The sequence below is a fragment of the Corylus avellana genome, chromosome 6 (genome assembly GCF_965113065.1).
Source record: "Corylus avellana chromosome 6, dhCorAvel1.hap1.2, whole genome shotgun sequence".
Classification (NCBI taxonomy): Eukaryota; Viridiplantae; Streptophyta; class Magnoliopsida; order Fagales; family Betulaceae; genus Corylus; species Corylus avellana.
Genome location: NC_142495.1, coordinates 3,601,464 through 3,627,726, shown reverse-complemented (window position 1 = coordinate 3,627,726; position 26,263 = coordinate 3,601,464). Strand labels below are relative to the sequence as shown.

The window sequence follows — 26,263 nt, the reverse complement described above, 5'->3', positions numbered from 1 at the left end:
CTCACAAGAAATTATATAAGAAAAAAATAATAATAAACTGCATTCAAATTGTACAGAAACTGTTATACAAAGTGTACATGAGTACATCCATATATTTGGCCAAAACACAACCATGGAGAAAAAGTACAATACAAAAATGACAAATAAACGGAAGTTCAACAGGGAGGAGGGGCAGTTTACAACCTCTCCAGTAGAATTTTAATCCACAACCACCCCCTTTATAAAGCTGTAAAAATCAAATTCCTCCACACGCAAGGGTGAAAAGCTTCAGGTTATGAACACAACTCCAAGGAGCACTACGGACACTAACATGATGCACTTCTCTAAGGTCTTATCTATTCTGATCTACCAGACACTACGACACTCAGTTAGATCTTCACACAGCTATAGGGCCCAAAGAACCATACTAACTTGCACAAATGGTGTTTTCTGAATTCCAGATACCCCGAGATCACAGTGCATAGACTATCTCCCCACTGCTGTCGATATCAAGCTCAGAGTCAGATTCCAAGTCGTCCATGTCATCATCCAAATCCCCGTGGTCGAACGAATACTGGTCGAGGCTATGAGTCCCAACTGCTGGTACAGTGGCCTCAGCAATTATCTGCATGATCAGATCCATGCTCTGCATAGGTTGGTCTGGCTCTTCAAACTGATTGCCCATCGTCTTTTCGTCCATTAAGCCTGCTGGGAGATTCCTCAAAAACCATTCATGGTTCTTGATTTCAGGAATGCTAATCCTCTGTAGCATTTAAGTTAAAATCCTTCATTTGCGCTAAACTTTTCGCCCAAAGCCAACAAAATAAATCAATAAAGTAAACAAATTAAAATATCTATACTTCATTACCATTCAACTTTCTACAGCATGGTCCAAGAATGGTGGATTTTTTTTAATTTCAACAAGTAGAATTGTTTACAGAACTTGCTCGAACTGATAACTTATTAGCATTCCCAAAAACTTAAGCTAATGGGAAGTTAGAAATTTAACCATTTACTCAAACAATTCCTCTCACATGTGCCCTCATAAATGGGATCCAATACAAGTAATGTTTAGGGAAATCAAATCATGATTCCGTGTACTTTTAGTCATTTTAACAGATTCAAGACCTGAGTTTGAACCGATTCTAAATTCGAGACCTTCCTCAATCTTTTCATCAAATAAATGATAGAAATTATTGTGAAAAACATTTATGCCCCTCAGCTCATCTAGAGAGAGAGAGAGAGAATCACGGGATGGCTGCGAGCCACCCCCTCAAAAGGGGCGGCCACAAGCTACCCCCATTGTGGGGGCGACCCACTCACGCCTCCTCCACGCCCAGTCATGGTTGGCAGGGCGTGTTTATGTTTTTAATTTTTTTATATAAATGGCATAATTGTATTTTCACCGTCATTTAAGTTATTTGACATAAAGACTAATGAAGGTCTCAAATTTAGAATGGGCCCAATCTCGGGTCTTAAATTTATCAAATTGTAAACCAATGTCTTAATGTCAAAATGGCCGAAAGCACATGGGGTCCTAACCTGATTTCCCTAATTTTTAGCATAAATAGGAGAAATAGAATATATTCAAACACAAGACCACTTTCTTTGGTACTATGATAAACCACTTAACCAACACACTTAAAATGATAGGAAATAAAAGATTTAACCATTTAATCACATCTTCAGTAAAATTCTGTGCCCAAAAAGCAAAAGCTAATGGGAAGTGGGAAGTGGTAAATTAACTCATTTATATTTATATTCTATGAGATACAACCTGCTGAAAAAAAAAAAAAAAAAAGGTGATCGGTTAAACACAAAAGATGATTCAACTCCACACTTCTATTATTAGAAAAAGTTCAAGTTTCAGAAGAATGGAAACACTTTTCACCAGCTTTAAAACACCGAAAGTCCAATTGCATGAAAGACATGAAATATTAAAATATCCGAACAAGTTTTGGACTATTATTTAAAAAGAACAAAAAGACACAAAAAGACTACAGGGGAACCATACAGACACACAAATCAAACTACTCAACAAAAACGTAGTAAGGATTTATAGCTGACATCCAGGCTGCCAAGGTCAAACAAAGCACATCAATTTTGAAATTCTGACCGCTATAGGTACCAAGGTCGCAGTGTATGGAAAAATAAATAACCACATTTCTCAAGCTGTTGCATAGAACAGAAAATATCTATATATTTGCAGAAAAAGATGATCAGGATTTTGGAAACAAGAAACCACTAACCGTTGCAGGATCAAAAACAAAAATTCGTGAGATCAGGTCACGACACTCTGTAGATATTTGAACGCAGTCTGGAATGGAATACTGGACACTGAGAATTCTCTGTGTGGGACCAATAAAAACATGTTATGCATAAAGCAATTGATCTCAAGTCATATACACAAAGTAATAAGAAGGCCACATGATATACTTGTATAGTCTTGCGGAAATCCTTTGGTTCATCAGGATCCTCAAAAGGATATGCTCCCACCAGCATCACATACAAGGTGACCCCACATGACCACACATCTGCAATCTGATATTTATGCAACACAACATCAAAACAGCAACTCATTAAACACCAGATTGTAGGATCATTAGAAATTGAAAGAAAGTAACTGCATTCTCTGCAATTTAAGTAGAACCCAAATAACTTAGACCAGGAGAAAGAAGAACAGTGAGAAAAATAGATATTCAAGGGGGACTAAATATACACAACATATATCTCCAGTTTAAGCCCCAGTTCCAGACTTCGGGTAAAATAAGCATACGATTAGCTGATGCATTCAAGAAAGACAACAATTGATTGAATTAGACAACTTTTTACCTTGCCATCATATTCTTGCCTTAGCAGTACTTCTGGAGCAATGTAAGCCGGAGTTCCCACAGTTGACTTTGGTTGTGAATGAAGCACTGAAGACTGGTAAAGCACCCATAATGTTAGAGAAACTTTTTGAAGTCAAAATCATTTGAAACTGATATTAATGATTTGTCATGAGAAGCAAGACGCTATCCAAATAAAGCAGTCCACCCCCTTCCCCCCCCCCCCCCCCCCCCCCTCCCCTCCTCTCTCTCTCTCTCTCTCTCTCAAAATCATTTGAAACTGATATTAATGTTTTGTCATGAGAAGCAAGAGCCTCTCCAAATAAAGCAGTCCACGCCCTCTTCTCTCTCTCTCTCTCTCATCCTAAATCTAGAGAAGTGAAAAATCAGAGAACTGACACCAAAGAGAACAAGAAAGAGAAAGACAACTAGTACCTTGGAGTACCCGAAATCACATATCTTCAACCGCGGAGCTGGGCTTCCATCCAACAAAGTGTTCTCCAGCTTCAAGTCACGGTGACATACTTGCTTCATCAATAAACAAAATACTAAGAAGCTGAATAAACTATCATGTTTCCATGCAAAGGAAAGAACAAATTTTCAAAATTTTCAAAATTAAATTAAATTAAATTTTTTTTTTTTAGAAAAAGGAACAAGTTTCAATACCATTGCATGACAGTAGCTAACTCCAGATATAAGTTGTTGAAAGAAGAAACGCGCCTGCAGCACCAAGTAGAGTAAAGAAACGATATAAATAGTTCATTTACGCCAAAAAAAAAAAATGGAATTCAAGAATGTTGCATTAAGCACCTCATCCTCACTAAAGCGCCCTGCACTGCAGATTCGCTCAAAAAGCTCTCCTCCAGATGCATATTCCATTACAATCGCCAAATGAGTGGGGGTTAAAATGACCTACAAATTTGGATGTACAAAAGCAATAAAGCCTTCATACGTTTTGATACCTGATTAAGCTTAAAAAATGCAGAAATAAGCTAACCTCTTTAAACCTAACAATGTTGGGGTGCCTCAGAGACCTATGATTAATGATTTCTCTTTGAACATTTTCATCTATCTGCAACAAAACAATACCACAATGAGAGAGAAGCAATCCACAAAATTCTACCATTTCACTATCAAAATCTTATCTCATGAATACCAAATAAACATATTAAAGAAAATGGTCACCGTAAACTTAAACCTTCCTCCACTTATTCTCTCTCTCTCTCTCTCCCTTCAGCCCTCCCCTCCTCAACTTCTAAACTATTTTTGGGAGTTTGTAGAGAGAGAAAAACACAAAGGAGAGGAGAAATAATATTTTTTTTCTTTTATAAGTAATCAAAATTTATTAACAGCGAAAGACAAAAGATCAAGAAAGTTAGAAAGCCTTTAGCTCAACCGCCGTTCTCTCACAATCTTCAAAACTTCAACCATTTCTTTGTCTTTAGATGAGAAATGCTAAAAACCAATTTTTTATCCTACAACTATTCCACCTTGCTGATGTAGCAGTGCCATCACCCCTTGTTAAAAAAAATAAAATTAAATAAAAAATAAATAAATAAATAATTCAATGACTGATTGGCATTATCACATCAGCAGGGTGGGATAGTGGCAGAATAAAAGTATGATATCTAGAATTACTCTCTCTAGATACGCCACTTTAAGCAGGGCAGAAAAACACTAGCTTTTTAATGTTTTAATAAATAATGTGAGAGGAAAGGTGAGTTAGCATCCCTCCTCTTGTTTGCTTGCAAGGTGAAAATGAGAGGAAAAGACAAGATATTATATAGCTGATAATAGAGTTAAATGACTTTATTGTTTTATTTTGATTAGACATTGTTAAAAATTAAATAAATTGTTATGAGGTAAAAAAGGAATTACGCCAAAAAAAAAAAAAAAAAAAAAAGGAGATTTGAATTCCCAACCTATCTATACAGAAGCCAGCCCAACCCCATTCATTCAATCCAGTAAACCATCAAGCGGCTAGTTTGAGTGATGCAAAATTTGGTCATATATCATCATCAAATGAAATTTAAACAAGTGCCAGATCCTTCGTGGCTAGACAAAAACCTGAAAACATTCAAGTTAACAAAAAATTCTCTGTTTGGTAGCCGAAAAGGCTGAAGAAAAAATCAGGAAAATCAACTTGACGAGTCACACATATTCTCTGACTCCATACAATATAGCTTAAAAAAAAAAAAAAAATTGTTGAAAAAAAGACTTGAGTAAGTGTATACCAATCATTCTTCTTGTTCAGGCTTCTCAGCAGCCAAACTATAAATAACCAACTGATTTAATCAATCTCTTTGTAGGAAATATCAATTCCCAAAAATAGAACACCAAAAACTAATAAAAAAAGGAAACCCAGAACAACCAGAAATACGAACACACACTATTAAACCCACCATAAATAACAAACGCCGAAACAATAATTGAAGAAAATACACCAATTATGGCAAGTAACTAATTTTGTAAATTTCCAAAACTGACCTTATCCCCCCGCTCGATGTACTTGACGGCGACGAGCTCCTTTGTGTGCTTGTCCCTCATCAGCCTAGCGACCCCGAAATTCCCCGACCCGATATCTCGGACGAAATCGTACCGGTCGCTATCGTGCATGATCGGCATGTCCATACCCGGCCCGAAGTTTAACCCGGCCCGATCCATTTCGACTCTCCGGCTCTGACCTATCCAAGCTCGATCACATTAGAGAGCTGAAAAAATGACGACGGTTCGTTAAATCGTAGTTTTTACAGACCACTTAGGTCGGTTTGAAAAGAACCGTTCAGAACTCAGCGAACTCGGGGTGAGTCGGTGGCGTAGACGGTTACAGATTTCGTCAAGTGCGTTTCGGTATGGCCTGGGAAAAGGTGGGTGTCAGAGATTTTGTGATCGGCGACGAAACAATGCGGGGTTGGAGACTTTAGAGATGGGAAATGATGTTGCCAAGGAGATAAGTGCGCGGTACAATGTGAATGAAGACAAGGAGCGGCGTCGTTTTCATGTCTGGTTGGTGTTGAGACGGCGCCGTTTCGACCTGGTTGTGTCTTCTCTCCCTCTCTGTCATTTAACTGGCCCTGAAGGTTTCCTAAATGACTGTTATATCCCCAGTTTGGATCAATATCCGTACTTAACTTTCAATTTTTTAGGTGTTCTATCACTTACAATTCTTTATATTTTATTTTTGACCGTCCTTATAAAATATTTTATAATATTTTCCATTTTTAGTTGTGATAAAATATAAATATTAAAATAACAATTACTGATACGATTTAATTTAAATCCTAATATTTAAAAGTAATATGTGAAATTTAAAAGAAATTACTTATTAATCGTATAGCACATTATTTGTTGATCGGGTTCGTGGTTGACGTAACTGAAAATAGGATAAGAGTGTTTAAGAGGGATGTTTTGGTCAATTAAGATAAGAGAAATTGTCCACTCATGACGAAGCCTTGGGAATAAAGGAAAGTTTCTGAATTCTGACGTTCGGGCACTATTTTGCCCAAAAAAAAAAAATGAGCACGACGATGGGAGCCGTGATTCGCTTCGTCGCAGCACCATGAAATCCAAAGATCTATACCGTTGAATTTATTATTATGTTTCATCGACGTTGGAGGGGTCGTGATGTTAAATAAGTACGAAGAGTGTAGACTACTGAGAGCAACATAATAAGATTCCTATTTGGTAGAAGGAACTTTTATTGGAATATTCGATCTGATTTAACAAGGCGGCTTGTTGGAACGGCAATGTTCGTTGGCCACCTATATTCACTCTATTATTACAAGCATGTTTTCTCTCTTAAAAAAACAAAAAAAAAACATGTAAAGCATAATACACTTTGTCTTTTCATTTATCCACACATACTTCTCTCCTACTGGCGGCCGCCATCCCTCTTTGCCTCTCACCCTCCTCTCCTAATATGGCAACTCTCATCCCGACAATTACAGACGGAACCTAACTAGCCTCTCCTTTTGGTGCCACCCTCCGCCATTCCTTAGCTCTTTCATAACCCGTCTCGCCCCCAATCATGTGTTGCAACACCCCAATAACCATATATGGATTGAAAATATTATTTCTCAAAAAATTATTTTACATCAAAACAAACGCAACCTTATTTGTTAACTAAATATGTTCATTCATACCGAAAGTTAGCCAACAAAAAAAAAAACCAATTACAAATGATATTTAATGTATTTTAAACAAATCATTAAGGATATTGTTACATATTTTTTAGAACTATAACATGTTGTCAGTCACTAACAACTTAATTAAGAAGTTAGCGTATAATTACTAACTTGCTGATTACCCCTACGCTTTCCAGAGTAATTCCCTGAAAGGTACGTTTCCTTCTTCAGATTCAGGTGTCTATCGATCTCTTTATTCTTTCCCTTTCAATGTATATTTATATTTATATATAGATATATAGCCTTTGCTTTACTGCAACCTTTTCTATTATCTTTTTGGGACCAGTACACAAGATAAAGTTAAGGTTAAATCAATGCATAAACGACGGGTAAGGGTTGTTGGCGATAAATGCAACGAATACGACATTGGATTTATGTCTTTTTCTACAACGATAGTCAACAGGAAATCGATGCAAAGTAAGTTTACATACAATTCTACAATTCATACATGATAGAATTTAATTGACTAGTCAAATTTTTTATTTAATCACTTTCTAATTACTGTCTAATACAACTCTCAGATTTACATTTATTGGGATTCATTTATAATTTTTTTTTTTGCATGCAAGTTTTTTCAAATTAAAAAAATAATAATAATAAAAATTAAACTGCGTATAATGTACCTTTACTCACTGTTTTGCAGTCCATCCCTGCAGAATCATCACGAAGACATGGCACCTACAGAAAATATAAAGAAATCAAGAGGCATGAAAATGATATTTTGGGAAGACATTCTGTCAACATCATTACTGAAGAAGAAAATCCTATGATCACTTATAATTTCCAACTCTGAGAACCAGAGTAGCATGCAATCCATATATATATATAGCTTCACCGGCTACTTCTTCAGAGAAATGAAAGCAGTGATGAACATATGTATATATATATATATATATATATATATATATATATATATACCTGTGGAAAATATGTGGTGGGTAGAAATGGAGAAACTGAAGTAAACTGGTGTGCCGTGTGTGTGGGTTTAGAAGGATAAGGCGTGAGCAAAGGAGTCAGAAAAAACTGAGTAACCGATGCCAGAGAATCATGTAGCTAAATAGCTAAATATAGCCAACGACAAAAAGAGGGGTTTCGGGCAATTAATATCTAACAAGCTCCGACACCTGCAGCACCAACTTGTCTGTATCAATTTATTATTATTTTTGGTTTCTAGGGAGAACATCAATCAGCCAATGGTTCGTTAAACGGACGTTATTAGTTCGAATCTTTCTTCTCCTATTCTTACGTGGATATCAAATATATATATATATATATATATATATATATGAGAATATCAATCAGTCAATGGTTCATGAAGCGGACGTTACTAATTTGAATCTTTCTTTTCTTTTCCTTACGTGGATCCACATATCAAAATATATATGTTCTTTATTTGTTAATTGTTATCCATCTTTCAACCTGGGTTTTTAACTTTTTGCCCATTTTTCATCCCGGTGGTAGTCTTTGTTTGGAAAAATTTTAATTATTATGGGTATTTTTTTTCTCTCAACTAAAAAAAAAAAATGTGTAGGTAATTTAAATTTCTCATTTTTCAATGTGTTTGTGATTAACATGATCCTTTTTTTCAAATATTTTTATAAAATAAAAGAGCATTAAAGAATGGAGTTGATACTCTCCATTTGTTAAAAATGTCACTTCCTATAACATGTCTCAATTATCATAGATTCATAAGAGCTCCCATTTGTGCTTAAAGGAAAAATGTTTTTTCTGCTGATTTATTTATACAATATTTTGAACTTCTTCTTTCTCTACTTTATAACACTTTGATAGACTAGACATATGCCGAATCAATCTAAGTTAAGAGAACGGACATGAGAGCCTAAGATTCAAGCCAGGATGACAAATTTAAAGTATAAGTTTCAACTAAGGGTGAGCAGCAGACCAGTTTTAATTAATCTGCTAGCTCGTAAGAAATGCTACATTTTTTTTTTTTTTTTTATCCCTCAAAGTTAATATGACTTTGAAAATCATTATTAAATCAAAATTCAATAATGATCAATTATAAAACAAAAGAATAATCACTTAATGCTCTACATAAGAGAATGTTGTTTCACTATTCTAAGTACAACAACCATATACTCATGCTTAATTTGAGATGACTCTAACTCTTTTTGTAAGTGTAACGTTATACTATTCATTTTGCTTACTTAAGTATTGAAAAGTCCATTAGATCAACTACACCATCAAAACTTATGTTGCTTTTGCTTCATGTGAATCAAGTGAAAAATTTATAGCAATTTTCTATTCACTACCCATTTGTTTGACATGAGCATTTTGAAGTTCTGACAAAAAAAAAAAAAAAAAAATCTCATACAGAAAACATGGCCCTAATTTTTGGGCCGTTATATATAATAGATGAATCAAATTTTAAAATTTGAGAATTTCATATTTTAAAAAATCTGAGAGAATCTCAATCATATTTTACGGCACTAATTGCCATCGCCTTTCTGGTGACCAATAATGAGAGAAATTATTTTTTAGATTAAAAATATATGGCTTAATCTAACAGGGTCGGTGGGAGCCTATGCCACCGACCCTATGCTTTTCTTATATTATCTTGTTTTGCAAAGCCTAATAAAATAGCAAGCTTTTAGATTCAAGTTCAGAGCCCAAGTTACATTTTGTGTACCTCCTCACTTGTTTTTGCTTAAATTGCACGCATTGGCATGGCAGTATTTTCATGATTTTTAAAATGTTTCGCATTAGTTTTTTTATTTTTTTATTTTAATAATTTGATATAAAATAAGACAAAAAAGGCAAAGTCGAACGGGGGTTTTGTTGGAGATGACAATAACAAAAATGAAATAAACTATACTAATAAAATTAAAAGGGCTTCCCCCAAAGAAAGTCAAAGATGTGTTCTTCTTTAATACAACCCTGTGTCACTTTACCTCTTCTGTTATGCTTTTTTTGGCATAGATGCCTTTCATGCTCCTTATATATTTATCAGCAAAGAGTTTCAACAATTTGTCGGTAGTAATTCGGACAGTAAATATGATAAAATTCTTATTAAGCACACATGTCCGAGTAAATAGTAAGATACCTGAAACCTGCTCGAACAGGTGAGCCTCATAGTGACTTTCTTACATTTACTATTCAAATTGCTAATCATTAAAAAAAAAAAAAAAAAAAAAAAAGAAGTAGCATTTAAAGAGCATAAAAATTCAGTATGAACGACCTCATTTTCCACCAAACACTAGAAAGTGAATGGGGCCTTTAGGACTTCAAAAAGAGACAAATCCTCTTTGATGATACCAAGTCATAGTCAAAGCTGAGGCTTAAATCAAACCCCCCGGCCCATTTCCATTAACAAAGGCTATTTAGGCCGAGCCTGCTTCCATGTTTTGAAACCCTATCTCTTAAGAGGATTCTCTTAATTATTGGGGAAAAAAAAAAAATATTTTTGTGTTTGTGTTTTTTTTTTTTTTTTTGGTGATTTCAATTTAGTTATTGGACTTTTAAATTAGATAATTAGCTCATTAGGGTTTACCTGTGTTTTAAATTAATTATTCTGCCGTATAAATTATTATCAACCCGACATGAATAATTTACTTTACCACGTCACATCCACCAATATTAAGTCACAACAAGCCTATCAGACAAATGTAGACGACCTCCACCTCCACCCGTTTTTTTGTGCAAATGTGACTGACAAGTATAAGGCGACATTATGTTGGCAGGTGTCACACTGTAAATTGTCCACGTGACATACAAGCGGTTATTATTTGAACAACAAATTTAAAATACAGGTAAAGCTTAAGGAATTAATTGTTGAATTTGGAAACAAATGATTAAATTTAAATGGCAATAAAATTTAGGACTCATTTTGATTTTTTCCTAATTTTTCAAAGTAATTTTATGACAAAATTCTAAAATTCTGATTAAATGATATTTAATGGTGTTGTTTAAATATTTATTATCATTAATACGAGTAGTGTTAGAAGTCACTTTAAAAATGACGTGACTTATAAAATTACGATTGAGCTTGTGATTAATCATTATTTAATTTTGTTCAAATATTAATTTTATAAGTCACCTCATTTATAGAGTGACACAAGAGTGACTTATAAAATTACTACATTAATACATTATGCCAGTTTAAATTACATATTGAGTAAATAAAATTTAAATTATTTAATAAAAATGAAAAGAACTTTATCATAAAATTATTATTTTTTAAAAATATCTAAAATCCTCATAAGAAAATTCTCCAAAATTATTGGAATTAGTATATGGTCATCAATTTTAACGTCATCGTTTACAACTTACAAGTTGGCGAAAGTTTGGAACTCCAAGCCCACCCACTTCTTCATTTTTCCGCATGAAACTCAAGAAAAACGCACGAGAAGGAGTGGGCCCCACTTTACTTTTCAGTCGAACGAGAAACGGATGAAACTTTAGAGAAAGAGAGAAGGAGAGAGACTTTTATTTTATTTCCATATTTGTCCTCTCTCTTCCACGCCCAATTCCCCCTCAGAATCCCATTCTCTACCGCCCACCTGAGCTTCACCCAGACCCAAACCCAAACCCAACCCCATAACCCGGCAAAATGGTATCCGACTCGGAGCTAATCGCGCGGCTCCGGGAGTTTCTCCGGAGCTCGGACCTCAACACGACGACCACCGGCACCGTGCGTCGGCGGCTCGAGGAAGATTTCGGCGTGGATTTGACGGAAAAAAAGGCCTTCATAAGGGAACAGGTGGACCTGTTCCTCCAGAGCGAGCACGAGGAAGCCGAGGAGGTCGGCGAAGCTGAAGAAGATGATCGGACGGCGACGGCCGAACCGCAGGAAACCGAAGGCTCTGGTTCCAAGAACGAAGATGATGATGAAGAAGAAGAAGAAGAGATTGAAGAAACGAGTAATGGGAAGGGTAAACGACGGTCAGTTAATTTTATTTTCACATTTACGTTTTGCTTAATTCTGCATTTGCATATAAAATGTTTTTTTTCCCCCGGTAAATATGATATTATTCTATAGCAAATTTATGTGTGTATGACATGACTATTAATTTGCATATAAAATGTTTGGTTTTGCTGATTTAATTTGATTAGTGGAGGCGCTTGGGAATTTATTTGAGTAATTGGGGGCTTGTATGATGACTAAATTTTGTAGCTTTGTACATTGTGTGTTCTGAAAGGTTACGTAGATTTTGGGTTTTCATCCAAATCAAGAAAGTGCGTGTTCACGTTATTATTTGCTTTATGTAGCAGCAAAGTTTCATTAGGGCTTTGAACCCAAGGGGTTGGCCTGGTGGTTGGACAGCCTAGGACTTTGAATATGCTCCTCAAGGTTTTAGGTTCGAAACCCTAGGAATGTAAACTGCTTCTTAGGGCGATCAGACTGGGGATTTGCCCCTTAAATTAACTGAGGTGTAATTGCGAGAAATTCTTTGTCGAGGGTCTGTGCACTTTCAGATTAGTCGGAGCGAAGCTCCGGATACCGGTGCCAAATCAAAAAAAAAAAGTTTCATTAGGACTTCGCGATTATCATGCAGTTTTGTCTTTAAAAATCGATGACTGATTCTTGACTGTAAAGGCTCTTTCTTTTTGTAGATAATGGTAAAAATGAGGAAGGATCTTGTGATTAACACATACTGAGAGCGTCTGTTTTAATTTGAACAGGTCCTCAACAAAATCGAATGGCTGTCATTGCCGTTGAAGCATCTCCAACAGATTAACCATAGATGTTCTAGGAAGAAAAAAAAATTTGTGAACAATGATTTTCTCCAAATTTCCCTCTAGGTGTTTTTTTTTTTTTTTTTTTTTTAATTTTTAATTTTATTATTTATTTACTTAGGCTCCATAGTTTTTCACGTGAAAATTTTAAGGAAATTGAGAAAATGGATATTTTCTCTGAACTCCTTGTATGTTCTGTTTTGATTAGTTTACCTTGTTTTCTTTTTTTCCACTAGCTTGGGCAGAAATTATCTCTTCATGGATTTAAGTTTTGATCTCAACAAAATATTTCTCTGGAACATGTTTGTCAAAACAATAGACCTTTTTTTTCCCTCATTTTTTGGGTTATTCAAATTCCATGATTGCAAGTCCTTTGCAATTCTCCGAAATCTCAGCGATAGTTAGTAATAGTTGGTTCTTCATGTTATGAAGAAAATATCTAGAGACTTGGTATTTTAGTCGAAGTTGACAAATCCATTGACACAAAGTGCTGCCTCCTTTTCATTATGTACTTTGCCTTGCAAAAAGGGAAAAAATGGTTTCAGGAAAAGTGCCTGCCTTCTGCATTTACTATCATGTGCTTAAAGCTCTACCGGCTTTGATCCGAAGTTTTATCATGTAGTGACATCAAGCTTTTCTTATTTTAGATTTTTTTTGTTGGGTAGAATCCACTTGAAATGCTCTGAGAACTGAATCTTCTTACTTCATTTTATTGTTGGCCTGGAAGTAAGATGACCAGGGTGTGTTTGGAAACTTTCCTGAAAGAATCCCTTCATAAAAAGAGGTCATTACCTGGTGTTGATCCCATCAAAGTGGAGTCATGGGAGGGCAGATACGATAACCCAAGACCTTTCCTAGAGCACCTGACAAGAATCACTTCAAACACTTAATATGGCCCCTAAAGCAATTCTTATCAGCCTATTGTGCATCTTATATGAAAAAATGAATGTTTACAATTGACTTCACTGAAAAAGCAACCACTATGATTCAAAAGTTGCTTGATGTTACTAATGATGTATTCTGTAAACTATCTGTGGTTTATTTTTTCCCCACTCATTGCAGATTCAGTAAAAAATGGGTTCAGCTTTTTTGTTCTTTTTTTTTAAAAAAAAAAAAAAATGATTTTTTGTTGTGGGTGAAGTAGGTGAACTGTGCAAAGACAGTATGCAGCCTATAACAATGAAAAAAAAAAAATACAAAACAAAACAAAAACAAAAACAAACAAACAAACAAATTTATGGCATCTTTCCCCAAAACATTAATCCCTGTATTTATTGGGTTAATTTAGTGGCTGTCCCTGCAATCACACAAAGTTGTTACTTTATTTGGAAATTTGTTTTAGAAGTTTCTATGTTGTTATTTTATATTATATATATATATTAAATCTCCCCCATTTTCTTATATCTCAAATGGATCTCGTGTATTCACCTGGAATATCTTCCATATACATTGTACACTGATTGTTGTTTTTTCTTAAAAATCAGGTCTAACAAGCTTAGTCCTGAGGTAAAGAAAAGAGGGGGTGGTTTCAATAAATTATGTAGCCTTTCTCCACAACTTCAGGAATTCCTTGGGGAGCCTGAAATGGCAAGGACTGAGGTATATTTAGAAAATGATGGAGAAGTTACTTTTCCATTGTCATTATTAATCTGGTAGTTCAGGAATCATCATTATTGTAAAATTGTTTGTTTGTTATCTCGGTTCTAGGTTGTCAAGCAATTGTGGGCCTACATTAGAGAGAAAAATTTGCAAGACCCCAAAAATAGGCGAAATATAAACTGTGATGAACCATTGCGTGCCCTTTTCCGTGTTGATTCCATCAACATGTTCCAAATGAATAAGGTCTTATCAAAGCATATTTGGCCGTTGGATTCAGATGATGGTATGCCATTACCTCTTTATTTTTTTAGTTATTTATTTTATTTCTGTTATTTTTTATGTTGGATCTGTAAAATTTTTAATAGAAAATTTCTTGTTCCCAATTTTTACTGTGTTCCTTCTTTGAGAAGGATTGTGAAGTTTGACCACTGCAATGATCCTATAATGTTTTATAGAACTAAGAAAGAACATTTATTGATTTCATAAATATTATGCTGCCTTTGTTCTATAAATTGCTGACTCAAACTATCACGTCTTTTCTAGTTTCAGTCTCATGTAAATTCTTGAAATATTACTTATTCTATGTTTCTTGATATAGTTTTGCCCGTCAAGTCAACACAGAAGGAAAAACCGCAGAAGCAAGAAAGAGAAGAAGGTAGGACCAATAAATTCAGTTTTCTAGATGATATTATGATGCTTGTTATAAATGTTGCTTTTCATTGGTACGTGGAGTGACCATGGCCTTCTTCTCACCAATTGCATGTTACTGATGGTGATACATCTTTCTTCTTAGCTCGACTTCATACTTTCTTCTTGCCTTTCACATTCAGAATTCTGCTTCCTTATGTTTGCAACTCAATTGAATATGCATTACACTAGGTCTTTCAGTGCAGTGGGAGTCTATTTGACACAACCTTCTCTTTCACTGACAAGTTATACTTAAAGGTGAAAGAATAGTACATTTTTTCCTGGTAGACAGCTCCACCTGGGTTTGTAGCCCTTGTGAGCTTTACTAGATTTCATTGCTAAAAAGTTATTTGGGTTAGCTAATTGAATTTAGCTCTGAACAGCATATACTAGTTAATTACTTGTAACAGGTTTATGGCATTCTTTTTATGTACCTCATCTTGATCTCAACTTCAGATCCAGATGAGCCAAAAAGGAAGGAAAAAAGGCAGAAGGGCGGGAAATCTGGTTTTCTTGCTCCTCTTCAACTCTCAGACGCCCTAGTGAAATTCTTTGGTACTGGGGAAAGTGAATTATCACGGGCTGGTGCAGTAAAAAGAATGTGGGAGTACATAAAGCAAAACAACCTCCAGGTATCTTGATTCTCTGCTTGATGAAACGCTATGATTACTTCGTAGTTCTAGATTTATTGATTTCTTGATCAAGGTGGCCTCCTCTTTTCATTCTAAATTGCCTCAAAGAAAACTGTAAAATCATTCCACTCCTTAATTAATTTTCTAAAATTAAAAAATCATAGCAGCCTGCTGAGTTGAGAAAATGGCTAGTCCTGATTATGAAATCAGGATCACTTGGACCTTGTGTGCAAATGGTGTTTGCGTAGCTCGTTTTTTCTTTTTTGTTTTTTTATAAGTAATTGGTCCCAAGAGAGGGGAAGGGGAAATTCAAATTAGTGACCTCTATTTCATGAGGCGTTGTCCCTAGTCGATTGAGGTACCCTTAAGGTGTGCCCTAGTAAGTAAAATATCAATACAAAAGGATGCCAGAAAAAAAGGGGGCATCTCCCTGCAACTGGGGGCACACTAAAAGGAAGATGAACCAGTAAGTTACACTCTTTCTGACTATTAGTAACTTAGAAGTTGACATTGTGCTAAATTGTGGTCGTCATTATGATGTAGAATGTAATGTCTTGTTTTTTTCTTTATGGCAGTCTTGAGGGTGACACTGAGGTATCGTTAGGGAGTACTTTAAATCTATAATCAATCACACTACTGTTGCAGAGTTTATCTTTATGAGGAAGGGTTTATTTTGGGGATCCTATCAATTTGGTAGAGGTAGATAATAGTTCTGTGACAGAAATGCTTAGTATCAGTTTTGGCTTCTTATGGCATCTTTCCTTGTGAATGCGTAGCTAAAAAGTCACTCAAAAACTCTCTTTGCTTGTTCATGAAGGATCCATCCGACAAGAGGAGAATACTATGTGATGAGAAGCTGAAAGAACTCTTTGACGTTGACTCCTTTACTGGCTTCACTGTTTCAAAACTCCTAGCTGCTCATTTCATCAAAGCAGAACAGTGAGTCACTTGCACAGTTCTTGTCAAACCCAATGGAATGGAAGTTTTGCTACTACGTTTAGTTTAGCTTTTCAGTGTTTTGTTTGTTGGTTCTTTTGTGTATCTTTTTGTACGGCCCACAAACAGGGAAAATATAAAATTTTAAAAAAAGAAAAAGGAAAAAAAAAAAATTAAATCATTTTCTCTGGCATTTCGTATTACATTTTCATGTCTTGCTTAGCTGCTGGATTACTGTAAGTCTTAGTATTTTTCGTTTCTTTGATATCTCCGCCTTGCACTTCCAGTAGAGTTACAAAGGTCAAAGAGGAAGCCTAAATATAGTAGTATAATAATATGATTTGCAAGAAATGTGGGGCATTATTGATGTTGAAGATGCACTTGATTGGACGGTCAAGTTCAGCCAATGGACGCATGCAAAGCGTCTTTGGACAAGTGAAGACTTGTCAGAGCTTGTCAACAGGGAAAACTCTTTGATACTTAAATTTGCTTACTTAAATTAGCAAAGGGAGCATAGTATGGCACTCAGGGTTTTGTGAGATATGGTGTATGAGCATGGGTGTACTTATAATGGTTATATGACCTCTTATGTAGAGAGTTTTCATTGCTGGATTTTTCACATCGGATTATGTGGTCATTAATGGATTATGGCTTTAGTTAGATTTTGTGCCTGAAATCACGGATTGAAATGAAAAAGTAGTTATCTTCAATGCTACAATTCTGACATTCTCTAACTAAAGAACTATTAGTCTGACATGACTGGTCGAGCTATTTGGTTTCTCTCTCTTGCCAAATCTTCTCGTATGTTCTCTGTTCTATTTCTTTGCGTTGGTCTTAGTGTTCTAGTTTTTTATTTTTATTTTTATTTTTAAATCAGGGAAAGGAAAATGGAAAATGGAAAATCTCCGTGTTCTTGTTGGGACTTGCGGTTTAAGTCTGACCCTCCTTGCCAAAATCCTAGGCTCCCAAGTTCGTTTTTCTGTCTTGAATCGGTCGTGTGTATATAGTCTATCAATTTTTTTACATCTTGCAGAGAATGGCAAGATTGGATCACATTCATTTCTTACTAGATGAAGCATGAACTTTGAGCCTTTTACCTGGGTAAATTGTTGTTAAGGAAATGTAGTGATTGGCATGTCATTCTATAAATGTTAACAAACACACAAGTTCAAAAATATGATAAGCTTAGATTAGCATTTTCTTCGTTTCTTGCATCCATAATCTTATGTTGGCTACGGGAAATTATGGCATAGTTGCAAAATTAAGAATATAGAGATTTTTTTTGTTTTTTTTTTTTTTTTTGGGATAATAATGCAAGTCATAAGTAGGTAGAATATTTTATCCAAACCAACTATATCACAACTACCAAATGAAACGATGGACAAACAACTTGTAGTCCTGCGGTCAATATCTGGTTACCTAAGGGAGAGGCTTCCTTCTCATTGAAAAGCCATTAGTTTCCTCCTATTTTTATCTAGATATAAAACACTTGTTCAAATACAAATTTGAAGACTAGAATTTTGCCAGAGTCAATTAGTAAAATATAAGAAATGCTACATACACTTCTACGTCCACACTTGCTTCATGACAACAAAAATTATTATTAAATTTCACAGTTTATCTCTTTTTTCAATTTGAATCGTTGGTAACCTTTCACCATTTTTGTTCTTCCTGTAACAAAATCAAGTCGGTTAATAGTGAGTACTTGCACGATAATGTAAAAAGTTTTCATGCGTTGAATGGATTACTTGGTGTGACATATGTTAGGTATGTGATTGTCATGTACAAATGCTTCATATTTTGAGAGCTTCTACAAAATCGGAAGCAGTGTTCGCATCAAATAAGCGCTAGAAGACTTGTGGGGGTTTAAAATAACTCAAGTCGGCTTTGTTTGTAACCCTTTTTCTTCTTTCTTTTGCATTATGTTTTCAACTCAAAACTTTAACAAACAACTCAAAATTGTTTTTAGCTTTATGTCTTTTTTTTTTTAAAAAAAAACACACATTATTAACAAACACGAAGCCCCACATACTCTTTCTCAGTTTCTTAAAACTTTTTCACTGCCTTTTCTTTTTTGACTCTGGCCTTGGACAAAAACATATTTCCGTTGCCGGGAATCGAACCCGGGTCTCCTGGGTGAAAGCCAGATATCCTAACCGCTGGACGACAACGGATCTTGTGACAAGTTTGCATGTTTTAATATATAAAGCTTTTTTATCATGCGATTCCTTCGGTAAAAGGCGAGGATGAAAATTAGTGAAAATGGTTATTAACCAAAATTTATGACAAAATATTTTCATTTGAGAAAGAAGTAGCGTAACTCGACCATTGTATATTTGCAAATAGAGAAAATGGTGATAATTAAGCTTTGGTTACATTTGGAGCCATTGGGGTATAATGGATAATTTAACTCACACACGACACATTCTTCATAAGAATTAACAGAAAATCCTAATAAATGGGTTGAAGCAAAAAAAACTAAATAGTTTAAAAGAATTAATTGTCACTTTTTAAAGTTTAAGAGTGTTATTTAAGCTCAACGAGACTAGAGTATATATACATATTTTTTTTCTCGGTTGCAAAGTTGTTTAGGCATATTCTGCAAACTTGGTTTATTGGATATGATCCACCAAATTGAGAGTGGAACTTGTGTGTTTTCTCTTTTAACTTTTGATGTCAGCAATTGCCATATATATAAAAAAAAAACCCACGAGGAACCATTCAATAACACACAAGAGGATATTAAAAATATGCAAAAAAAGCCAACAAAGGATGGTCTGAAATAGTTGTCATTTTGCATGAAAGGCATAATTCTATTGTTCTGTGACAAAATAAACCAAAAACAACCTTTGCCCATCACGTAGAATCCTTATCTCTAACCAACACATTACGACCCTCCGTTTTATCTCACATGAAGAAGAAGAAGGAAACGATGGGATGCTTTTTTCACACGTGTCGTTCATATAGAATGAGAATCTCATCGTTGGAATCGAAGCGTTTCTAGCAACAGCACAGGAATTTGATCTCGTAGAAACGATTCCCTCGTGAGAGACCACGAATCTCACCCGCTATTTAAAAAGCACCTCGCCACGTGTTAGTGTCTGGTTAGTGGTGACAACCTCTTTTTGTTTTCGCTTTTCCATTCTAGACCTTTGATTGGGGATATATACAGAGGAACAAATGAGCCCGGCCCCAACGTGTCAGCCTAATCCATATTGATTTATTTTCCCATCATGCCATCTCTACCCTTCATTTTTAATATTTTATCATTCATTATTTTTTTCTCGCACACTCTCGTACACCCTTAGGCAGTGGCGGAGAGAAGAGGGGGCTACCTGGGGCGGTCGCCCTTGGTAAAAAAAAAAAAAAAAAAAATTTAAATATTTTTCTGGCCGAATTGTCTACTGCCCCAGGTAACAAAATTTTGTTTTGTTTTTTTTAAAAAAAAAAAAAGTAAAAAAAGGTAAAAAACTCCTCCAGCTATTTCGGTTTCTTGGTTTTACATTTAAAAAAAAAAAAAAAGTGTCAAGAAATTTAATGTTTATTTATCAATATTTGGCACTTTCTTGTCATAATCCAAGTACCCAACCAAGTAAGTCGAAAGTAAAGTTTATAATTAAAGCCATTAACGCTTTAATTTGTTTGGTTATGACGGCGCCCTTAATTTGTCTTGGTTATAATTTAAACTTTGTAATTGAGATATATCTCTCATTTTCATCATTTTATTTACCTTATTTTAAAACAATATTGTTATTTATTATTATTTTTTTTTGGTGTGTTTTATATAGTACTTCGGAATTTTGTCAAGCATCAACGAGTTTCAGAAGATTATTGTCAATCTTAGATTTGTTCTTTTTATTAATTCATTTTAGGCTAATAGCTATCGGAATATGCTAATAATTTTATTATAATATCATTAGAGTATGAGAAGTAAACAATTATTAAAACAATACTTCGTAACAAAATGGAAGATGAATTTCTTAAAGATAATGTACTTGTCTATATTGAAAGGGGAATTGCTGAAAGCTTCAATTCAGATTTAATACTTGATGATTTTGTTTCTCTAAGACCGCATAGAATGCAATTTTAGGCACTTTGTATTTTGTATTTTCCTTTACTTTTGTACTAGTGCCTACATGGTAACTAATATATCAATTTAACATATAAATATGCTTTTTGTGATACATATATTGTGGTATAATTTTTTTTTATTATTGTATTTACCATATTATGATAAAAAAAATAGTATATAAAGAGAAAAAAAAAATTATTTATCATTATATTTGATTATTTTATTGACGCCCTCGGTAGAATGAACTCCTGGATCCGCCACTGCCCTTAGGTGACATCCACTCTCACAATTACGTAGGTCGAATATCACCTTGTGTTGAACATTTTCAAACATAAAGACAGAAAAGATACATCTTTTTTATCTTAGGTAGTGGATTTATATACTTTGGGTAAGTAAGACGCAAGACTTTTACTTTAACAAAAAAAGCTATTTGAGTTACGTATGGGTTGTAACACTCAATAATTTGGATTGCATAAAATAATAGAAATATATTCTCGCACATCTTGAAGTAAGATATTATAGTCTTTTATTTATTTTTTTATGACTTGTATATACCCTATAAATATGAGATTGATTGGAATTTGAATAAAAGTCGAAAACGAATGGAGGAGAATATTGTGCCCAGTAAATTCGGTTACATAAAAGTAATGAGAAAATATTCTCAAAATGTTTCAAGTAAAATATCAACATGTTTATCTATGAGTCATCGTTATTCTCAAAATTTTAGGTTAATTAGAGTTCGTTAAGGAGTCGAAAAAGGACTGAAAGGACAAGTTAGTCAAGCTGTCGACTAAGGGCTACCATGTGGTAGCAAGTGAGAGGGTGTGCTGATGTACCACGTATGTCCATATTGGCACGAATAGTTTCACTCAATTGTGAGTTCTATGATTGTCTTCATGAGGAATGTTATACTTTCTAAAATTTTTCTTCAAAATTTAATCACATATAACTTTATATTATTTTTCATAGAGGAAAAAAAACCCTAAAATGTAATGCTTTTAATCTTAAGATAACCTAACCCATCTCAATTGTTTGTAACAATTAAGAACCGCTAACATCTCTCAAAATTATAAAAATCCATGACCTAAAATTCTGTCTAAGTTATGAATTTTTTTTTTTTTTTGTGGAAACTCAGTCAACAAAGGACTAATGAGAAACCCAATGAGAAAATTAAGGTGAAAAAGTACTCATTGATGTTTGATAATATAGTGAGAAAGAGAAAAGTAGGAAATTGCCTGGGTAAAAACTGGAATTGTCTTTGTTGACTTGGGTTAAGAAGTGTGAAGGCAGAAATTGTGAAGTAAAAGAACATCACAAGGTTTGATTGCCTTCACAGAATCACAAACACGAAAAGGGTAGTTTGGTAAGACGCGAAAATGCTTCTAGATTAATATATTTGATAGATCTTGAAATCTATTTTTTTTGTTTTGATTTGAAAAGTATTTATATGAGAAGTTTCAGGGTAATTTAAAAAAAAAAAAAACAACTCCTCTAAAAAAAATAAAAGAGTAAAGTTCACTTAACTTCCTCAAAGTCTCAAACTATCACTATAATGATAATTTACTCACAAACTATCAATTACGACAATTTATCTCCCAAACAACCAAAACAATGACAATGTACCTCCCAATGCTAGCAAAATGATAAAATTATCCCTATATAATTTTTAATAAGACAAAAATACCCTTAAAATTTTGAAAAAAAAAATAAATTTTAGTATTTTTATTTTTATTTTAATAAGGGTAATTTCATCATTTTTTTAAAATTGAGGATAAATTGTCATTGTTTTGGTAGTTTTGGAGGTAAATTGTCGTAATTGATAGTTTGGAGGTAGATTATCATTAGGGTAGTAGTTTGAGGGGTTAACTCAACTTTACCCAAAATAAAATAAAAGAAAGTAAAAGTAAAAAGAAAATAAAAAATTTCATTTTGACCAAAGCCGCGTAATCCAAAGATTCTCCCACCTGACTCCACCCACCACTCGCCCGAGCCCGAGGCGAGTTTTTCACCGGGTCACCGAGTGAGACTCGGAGACGCGACGACCCGAGTGCGAGTTTTCGTATCTTCTTGTCCTGACTTCTGAATCTCCAATATAAAAGGTGTGGGCTTTCCCTGTTCTAAGTTATCGGCTTCTATGTTAGAGACGAAGAAAGAGAGAGAAAATATTTGAGGGTGAGGGAGAAATGGGACCGACTTTGGATTTGAGCTTGGTCTTTGTCCCGAAAACCATTTCTGAATTCCTCGGAGAAATTTCAACCAACAAAAACGGCTCCGAGAAACTGTCAAAGCTCGATGATTGTGTGCAAAGATTGGAAGATGAAAGGAGGAAGATCGAAGCTTTCAAACGCGAGCTTCCTCTCTGTATGCTTCTCTTAACCGATGGTGGGTTCTCTCTCTTTCTCTCCCTCTCTGTTCTTTTCGATTTTATGGGGTTTATTTAGTATTTATTGAATTTTATGTGGTGGGTGTGTAGCTATTGGCAGGTTGAAGGAGGAGGCAATGCAGTGTACGGAAATCGATAGCGCTGACAAGAAGAACTGGATGAGCTCTGCTCAGCTCTGGAGCAATGGTACCACCTGCGATTACAAGAAAGAAGACTCAGCCTCAGAAGCAAAATTGGTGATTTTTTAAAATCTAAAAAAGAGTAAAAATTTTCTGGGGTTTCTGGGGATTAAATTTCTAATATTTGTTTTTGTTTTTGATTACAGCGAGGTGAAGAAGACGATCGGTCTGTGCTGGAGAACCCGGCTCAGCCATGGGGTAAGCGAAACAGGGGAGGGGCATTTGAGGCATCAAAGGAAGAAAACGAGGTTTCACAAGTCACTGGTCTTTCGCTTATGATTCCTCCACTGCTTGAATTGAATCCAGGCAATTCGGTTTCCAAAAAAAGAAGCTATTCTGGTTGCAGAGGTGGTTCTTCTGGTTCACCTTTGTTGACAGACCCACCTAGGAAACAAAGGCGGTACTGGTCGCCTCAGTTGCATCGGTGTTTCTCCGAGGCTGTTCGACAACTTGGGGGTGAGCAAGGTTAGGCCTTGTAAATTAATTAACAGCATTCAAAAGAAAAATTTTGGTTGGACTTTGGATCTTTAGAGATTGATAATTTGTTTTACCTTCCAGAATTGTGAAAGATAACCATCTGCACAAATAAATTTTAAGCTATTTACTGGGCAGGTGTGTTTATACATTATTTGTCCAAATTACTAGCAATAATTATTGTAAATCCCATATGAGGTTAGGGTTAGTGAAGTCAGCAAAAAGAAGAGAATGTACTCCTTTTTGGGATTCAGATTTCAGCAATTTGCTGGCAGATTGTTAGCAATTTGTTGACCAAATTATTAACAGCTCCGACAGCAAAATTACTGAGATCTTTATCTCTTTTCTGAGTCTTTGTTAGGTAAGTAAATGTAGGAAATGCAAATTATTTGGGAGATGCTTGCAGTTGAACCACTTTAAGGAACCAGAATGGGGTGGTTTCATTGTTTTCTGACATTCCAGTAGCCTGGCTTGCCGGTTGCAGGGCTTTCAAAAGCATTTTTTGAAATTATTCCCTTAGAAATTAATAAAAAAGAAAGAAAGTACTATTCAATCTTGCTGAAGCATGCATGTTTTTATGGCCTCCCTTAAACCTTTTACATAAAAATAAAATTTAGCTATTCTTCACATACTTGAATTAAGTTATTTTATATAATTAAATGCTCTGAGACTCTCTGTGGTATTGATCTGAATGTTTCGTTCCCCTTTGCAGTGGCCACTCCTAAACAAATTAGAGACCTCATGCAGGTGGATGGTCTCACAAATGATGAGGTGAAAAGCCATTTGCAAGTGAGTCCTTATTATCTGTTTTCTCACGTTCTGTCTTGTATAATTTTCCTTCCTATTTACCCTTATTGATTTGTGCAAATACTTGTGCTTTCCCAGAAATATAGACTCCATGTTCGAAAACTTACATCTTCTTCAAATACAAATGGCTTATGCATGGCCCAAGATCAATGGGGAGAGCACTCAAATCCAAACACCTCTCGGTCTAGTTCTCCACAGGGTCTCCTTAGCGTGGGAGATGACAACAGCAATGAAGCAGGAGATGAGAAATCAGATGGTCTTAGTAATAAAGATAGCTAGAAAAGGCAGCAGAAGATTGTAGACTCATTGAAACCCCCATGATTTTTTCAGATACAAATAAACGTGGGGAATAAGATTTTATGGACGTATAATTAATACTTCTGACACGGAGAGATAGAGAGAGAGAGAGAGGAATTTGTACTAAAGTTGCTTTTTTCTTTCTTTTCTGAAGGCCCTACTGCAGAGAAAGGTGAGGAGGGTTTTAGCAGCCCTATTGACAAGTTTACTCCTCTATTTTTAAAGAGGTTTATGCTATGACCATAGGTAGGGGGATACTACCACTAGACTGAGAGATGACAGGACAGTCTATTCTCATGATGTTTTTTGACATATGTTCAACATTTAACTCCTTTTCAGTTAGTTGTGCTCTAATATCAGATTTTTAGGTTTGATTTGCCTTCTCCTTTCGATTATGCATTCTCTATACATCGTTTGTATTATTTGGTGTTAGAATTAACTATCATATTAGTATAAAATCGGATGCAACTCATTAAACATGGGATATGATGTTGCTCATGGAGTATGTGAATCGAATGGGCTGCAACTTTATTGTCAAGTCACAAAAAGAACAATTTATAGAATGAATTAAATATCTTGATATTATATATAATAAGCGAATGAAACCGCCAAAGAAAAATGATGTTTATATAATGAGCAGCCATTAATGTCGGCTATCGAGCATAATGGTATATTATGATATTTTAAGTATAATCTTAATCATATTTACATAAATTCCTAAGTGTCTTCTATGCACCGACATTCTTTACTTCCTCGCAATTTTTTACTCTCTCCAGCGGACATATACGACTTAAAGGATGCTGGTGCGCGGTATGTGGTGTTGAGCTTTTTTCTCCTTACAGTGACTCCATGTGCACCTACACTTCTTACATCTTGTCATGTTCTTAATTTGCAGCCTTTTGGTTTGTCTTCATCGAGGCTAGCTAGATATTTTTCTGCAGCTGACAAGTCGTCTTGATTTACTTCTTTGGAGGTTTCAACCGATTGAAAACCATAAATATTAAAGATGAAAAGAGCGATGGTGGAAAGTGGAAAGTGGAAAGGACCTCTGTTTAGAATTTTCAAGCTCTAACATTAAAGGGGAAAAGAAAAATCCTCTTAATATTGGATTTTGATTTTGATTTTGATAAATAGTAGTGAGAGTGAAAGGCTGAAAGCCATATAAAAGGATATAAAAGGGTGTGTGAGAGTTGAAGCGAAAGAATGAAAGTGTGTATTAATAGCATAACTCTTAGTCTAGAGGCTTGTTCGTTAAAATTTTTGTTGTCTTTTATTCTCAAAATAAAAATATTAAAAAACAATTAAAAACACTCCTAAAAAATACACAAAAAAAAAAAAAAAACAGTTTTAACATTTATGTCGCATGATAATACTTTTACAAACGAAAAACAAAAAACACCCCAAAACACTTTTAACTGTTTGGTTATATATATTGTATTGTCTCACATTGATTATTAGTGTGTATTTGTATTATTGGCCTTTATATATATATATATATAGTATTACGTG

The 26,263-nt window shown here is 34.8% G+C and overlaps 3 protein-coding genes and 1 non-coding gene across 5 annotated transcripts; 2 read left to right on the top strand and 2 right to left on the bottom strand.

Moving 5' to 3' along the window:
• Positions 1–27: 27 nt before the first annotated feature.
• Positions 28–5,878, bottom strand: SNRK2.3 (sucrose nonfermenting 1(SNF1)-related protein kinase 2.3). The gene is made up of 9 exons (XM_059600182.2): positions 5,295–5,878; positions 3,805–3,879; positions 3,618–3,719; positions 3,474–3,527; positions 3,243–3,335; positions 2,812–2,904; positions 2,416–2,520; positions 2,229–2,327; positions 28–742 (listed from the first exon to the last, which is right to left on the bottom strand). Exons 1-9 carry the CDS (start codon positions 5,469–5,471, stop codon positions 452–454), a joined length of 1,089 nt encoding a protein of 362 aa, XP_059456165.2. The 5' UTR covers positions 5,472–5,878; the 3' UTR covers positions 28–451.
• A 5,476-nt stretch (positions 5,879–11,354) lies between these two features.
• Positions 11,355–17,202, top strand: LOC132188204 (uncharacterized). The gene is made up of 6 exons (XM_059602613.2): positions 11,355–11,893; positions 14,173–14,287; positions 14,396–14,570; positions 14,886–14,942; positions 15,431–15,606; positions 16,424–17,202. Exons 1-6 carry the CDS (start codon positions 11,562–11,564, stop codon positions 16,547–16,549), a joined length of 981 nt encoding a protein of 326 aa, XP_059458596.2. The 5' UTR covers positions 11,355–11,561; the 3' UTR covers positions 16,550–17,202.
• Positions 17,203–18,644: 1,442 nt separating this feature from the next.
• On the bottom strand, positions 18,645–18,716 carry TRNAE-UUC (transfer RNA glutamic acid (anticodon UUC)). The gene has a single exon. It is a non-coding gene; the product is annotated as a tRNA-Glu (tRNA).
• Positions 18,717–22,626: 3,910 nt separating this feature from the next.
• LOC132187550 (Homeodomain-like superfamily protein) lies at positions 22,627–25,143 on the top strand. 2 transcript variants are annotated; one of them, XM_059601899.2, is made up of 5 exons: positions 22,627–22,996; positions 23,088–23,233; positions 23,323–23,632; positions 24,363–24,439; positions 24,536–25,143. In XM_059601899.2, exons 1-5 carry the CDS (start codon positions 22,798–22,800, stop codon positions 24,734–24,736), a joined length of 933 nt encoding a protein of 310 aa, XP_059457882.2. In that variant the 5' UTR covers positions 22,627–22,797; the 3' UTR covers positions 24,737–25,143. The 2 variants fall into 2 exon arrangements, with proteins under 2 accessions (XP_059457882.2, XP_059457880.2); XM_059601897.2 differs by having other exon boundaries at positions 23,323–23,641.
• The last annotated feature ends 1,120 nt before the right edge of the window (positions 25,144–26,263 follow it).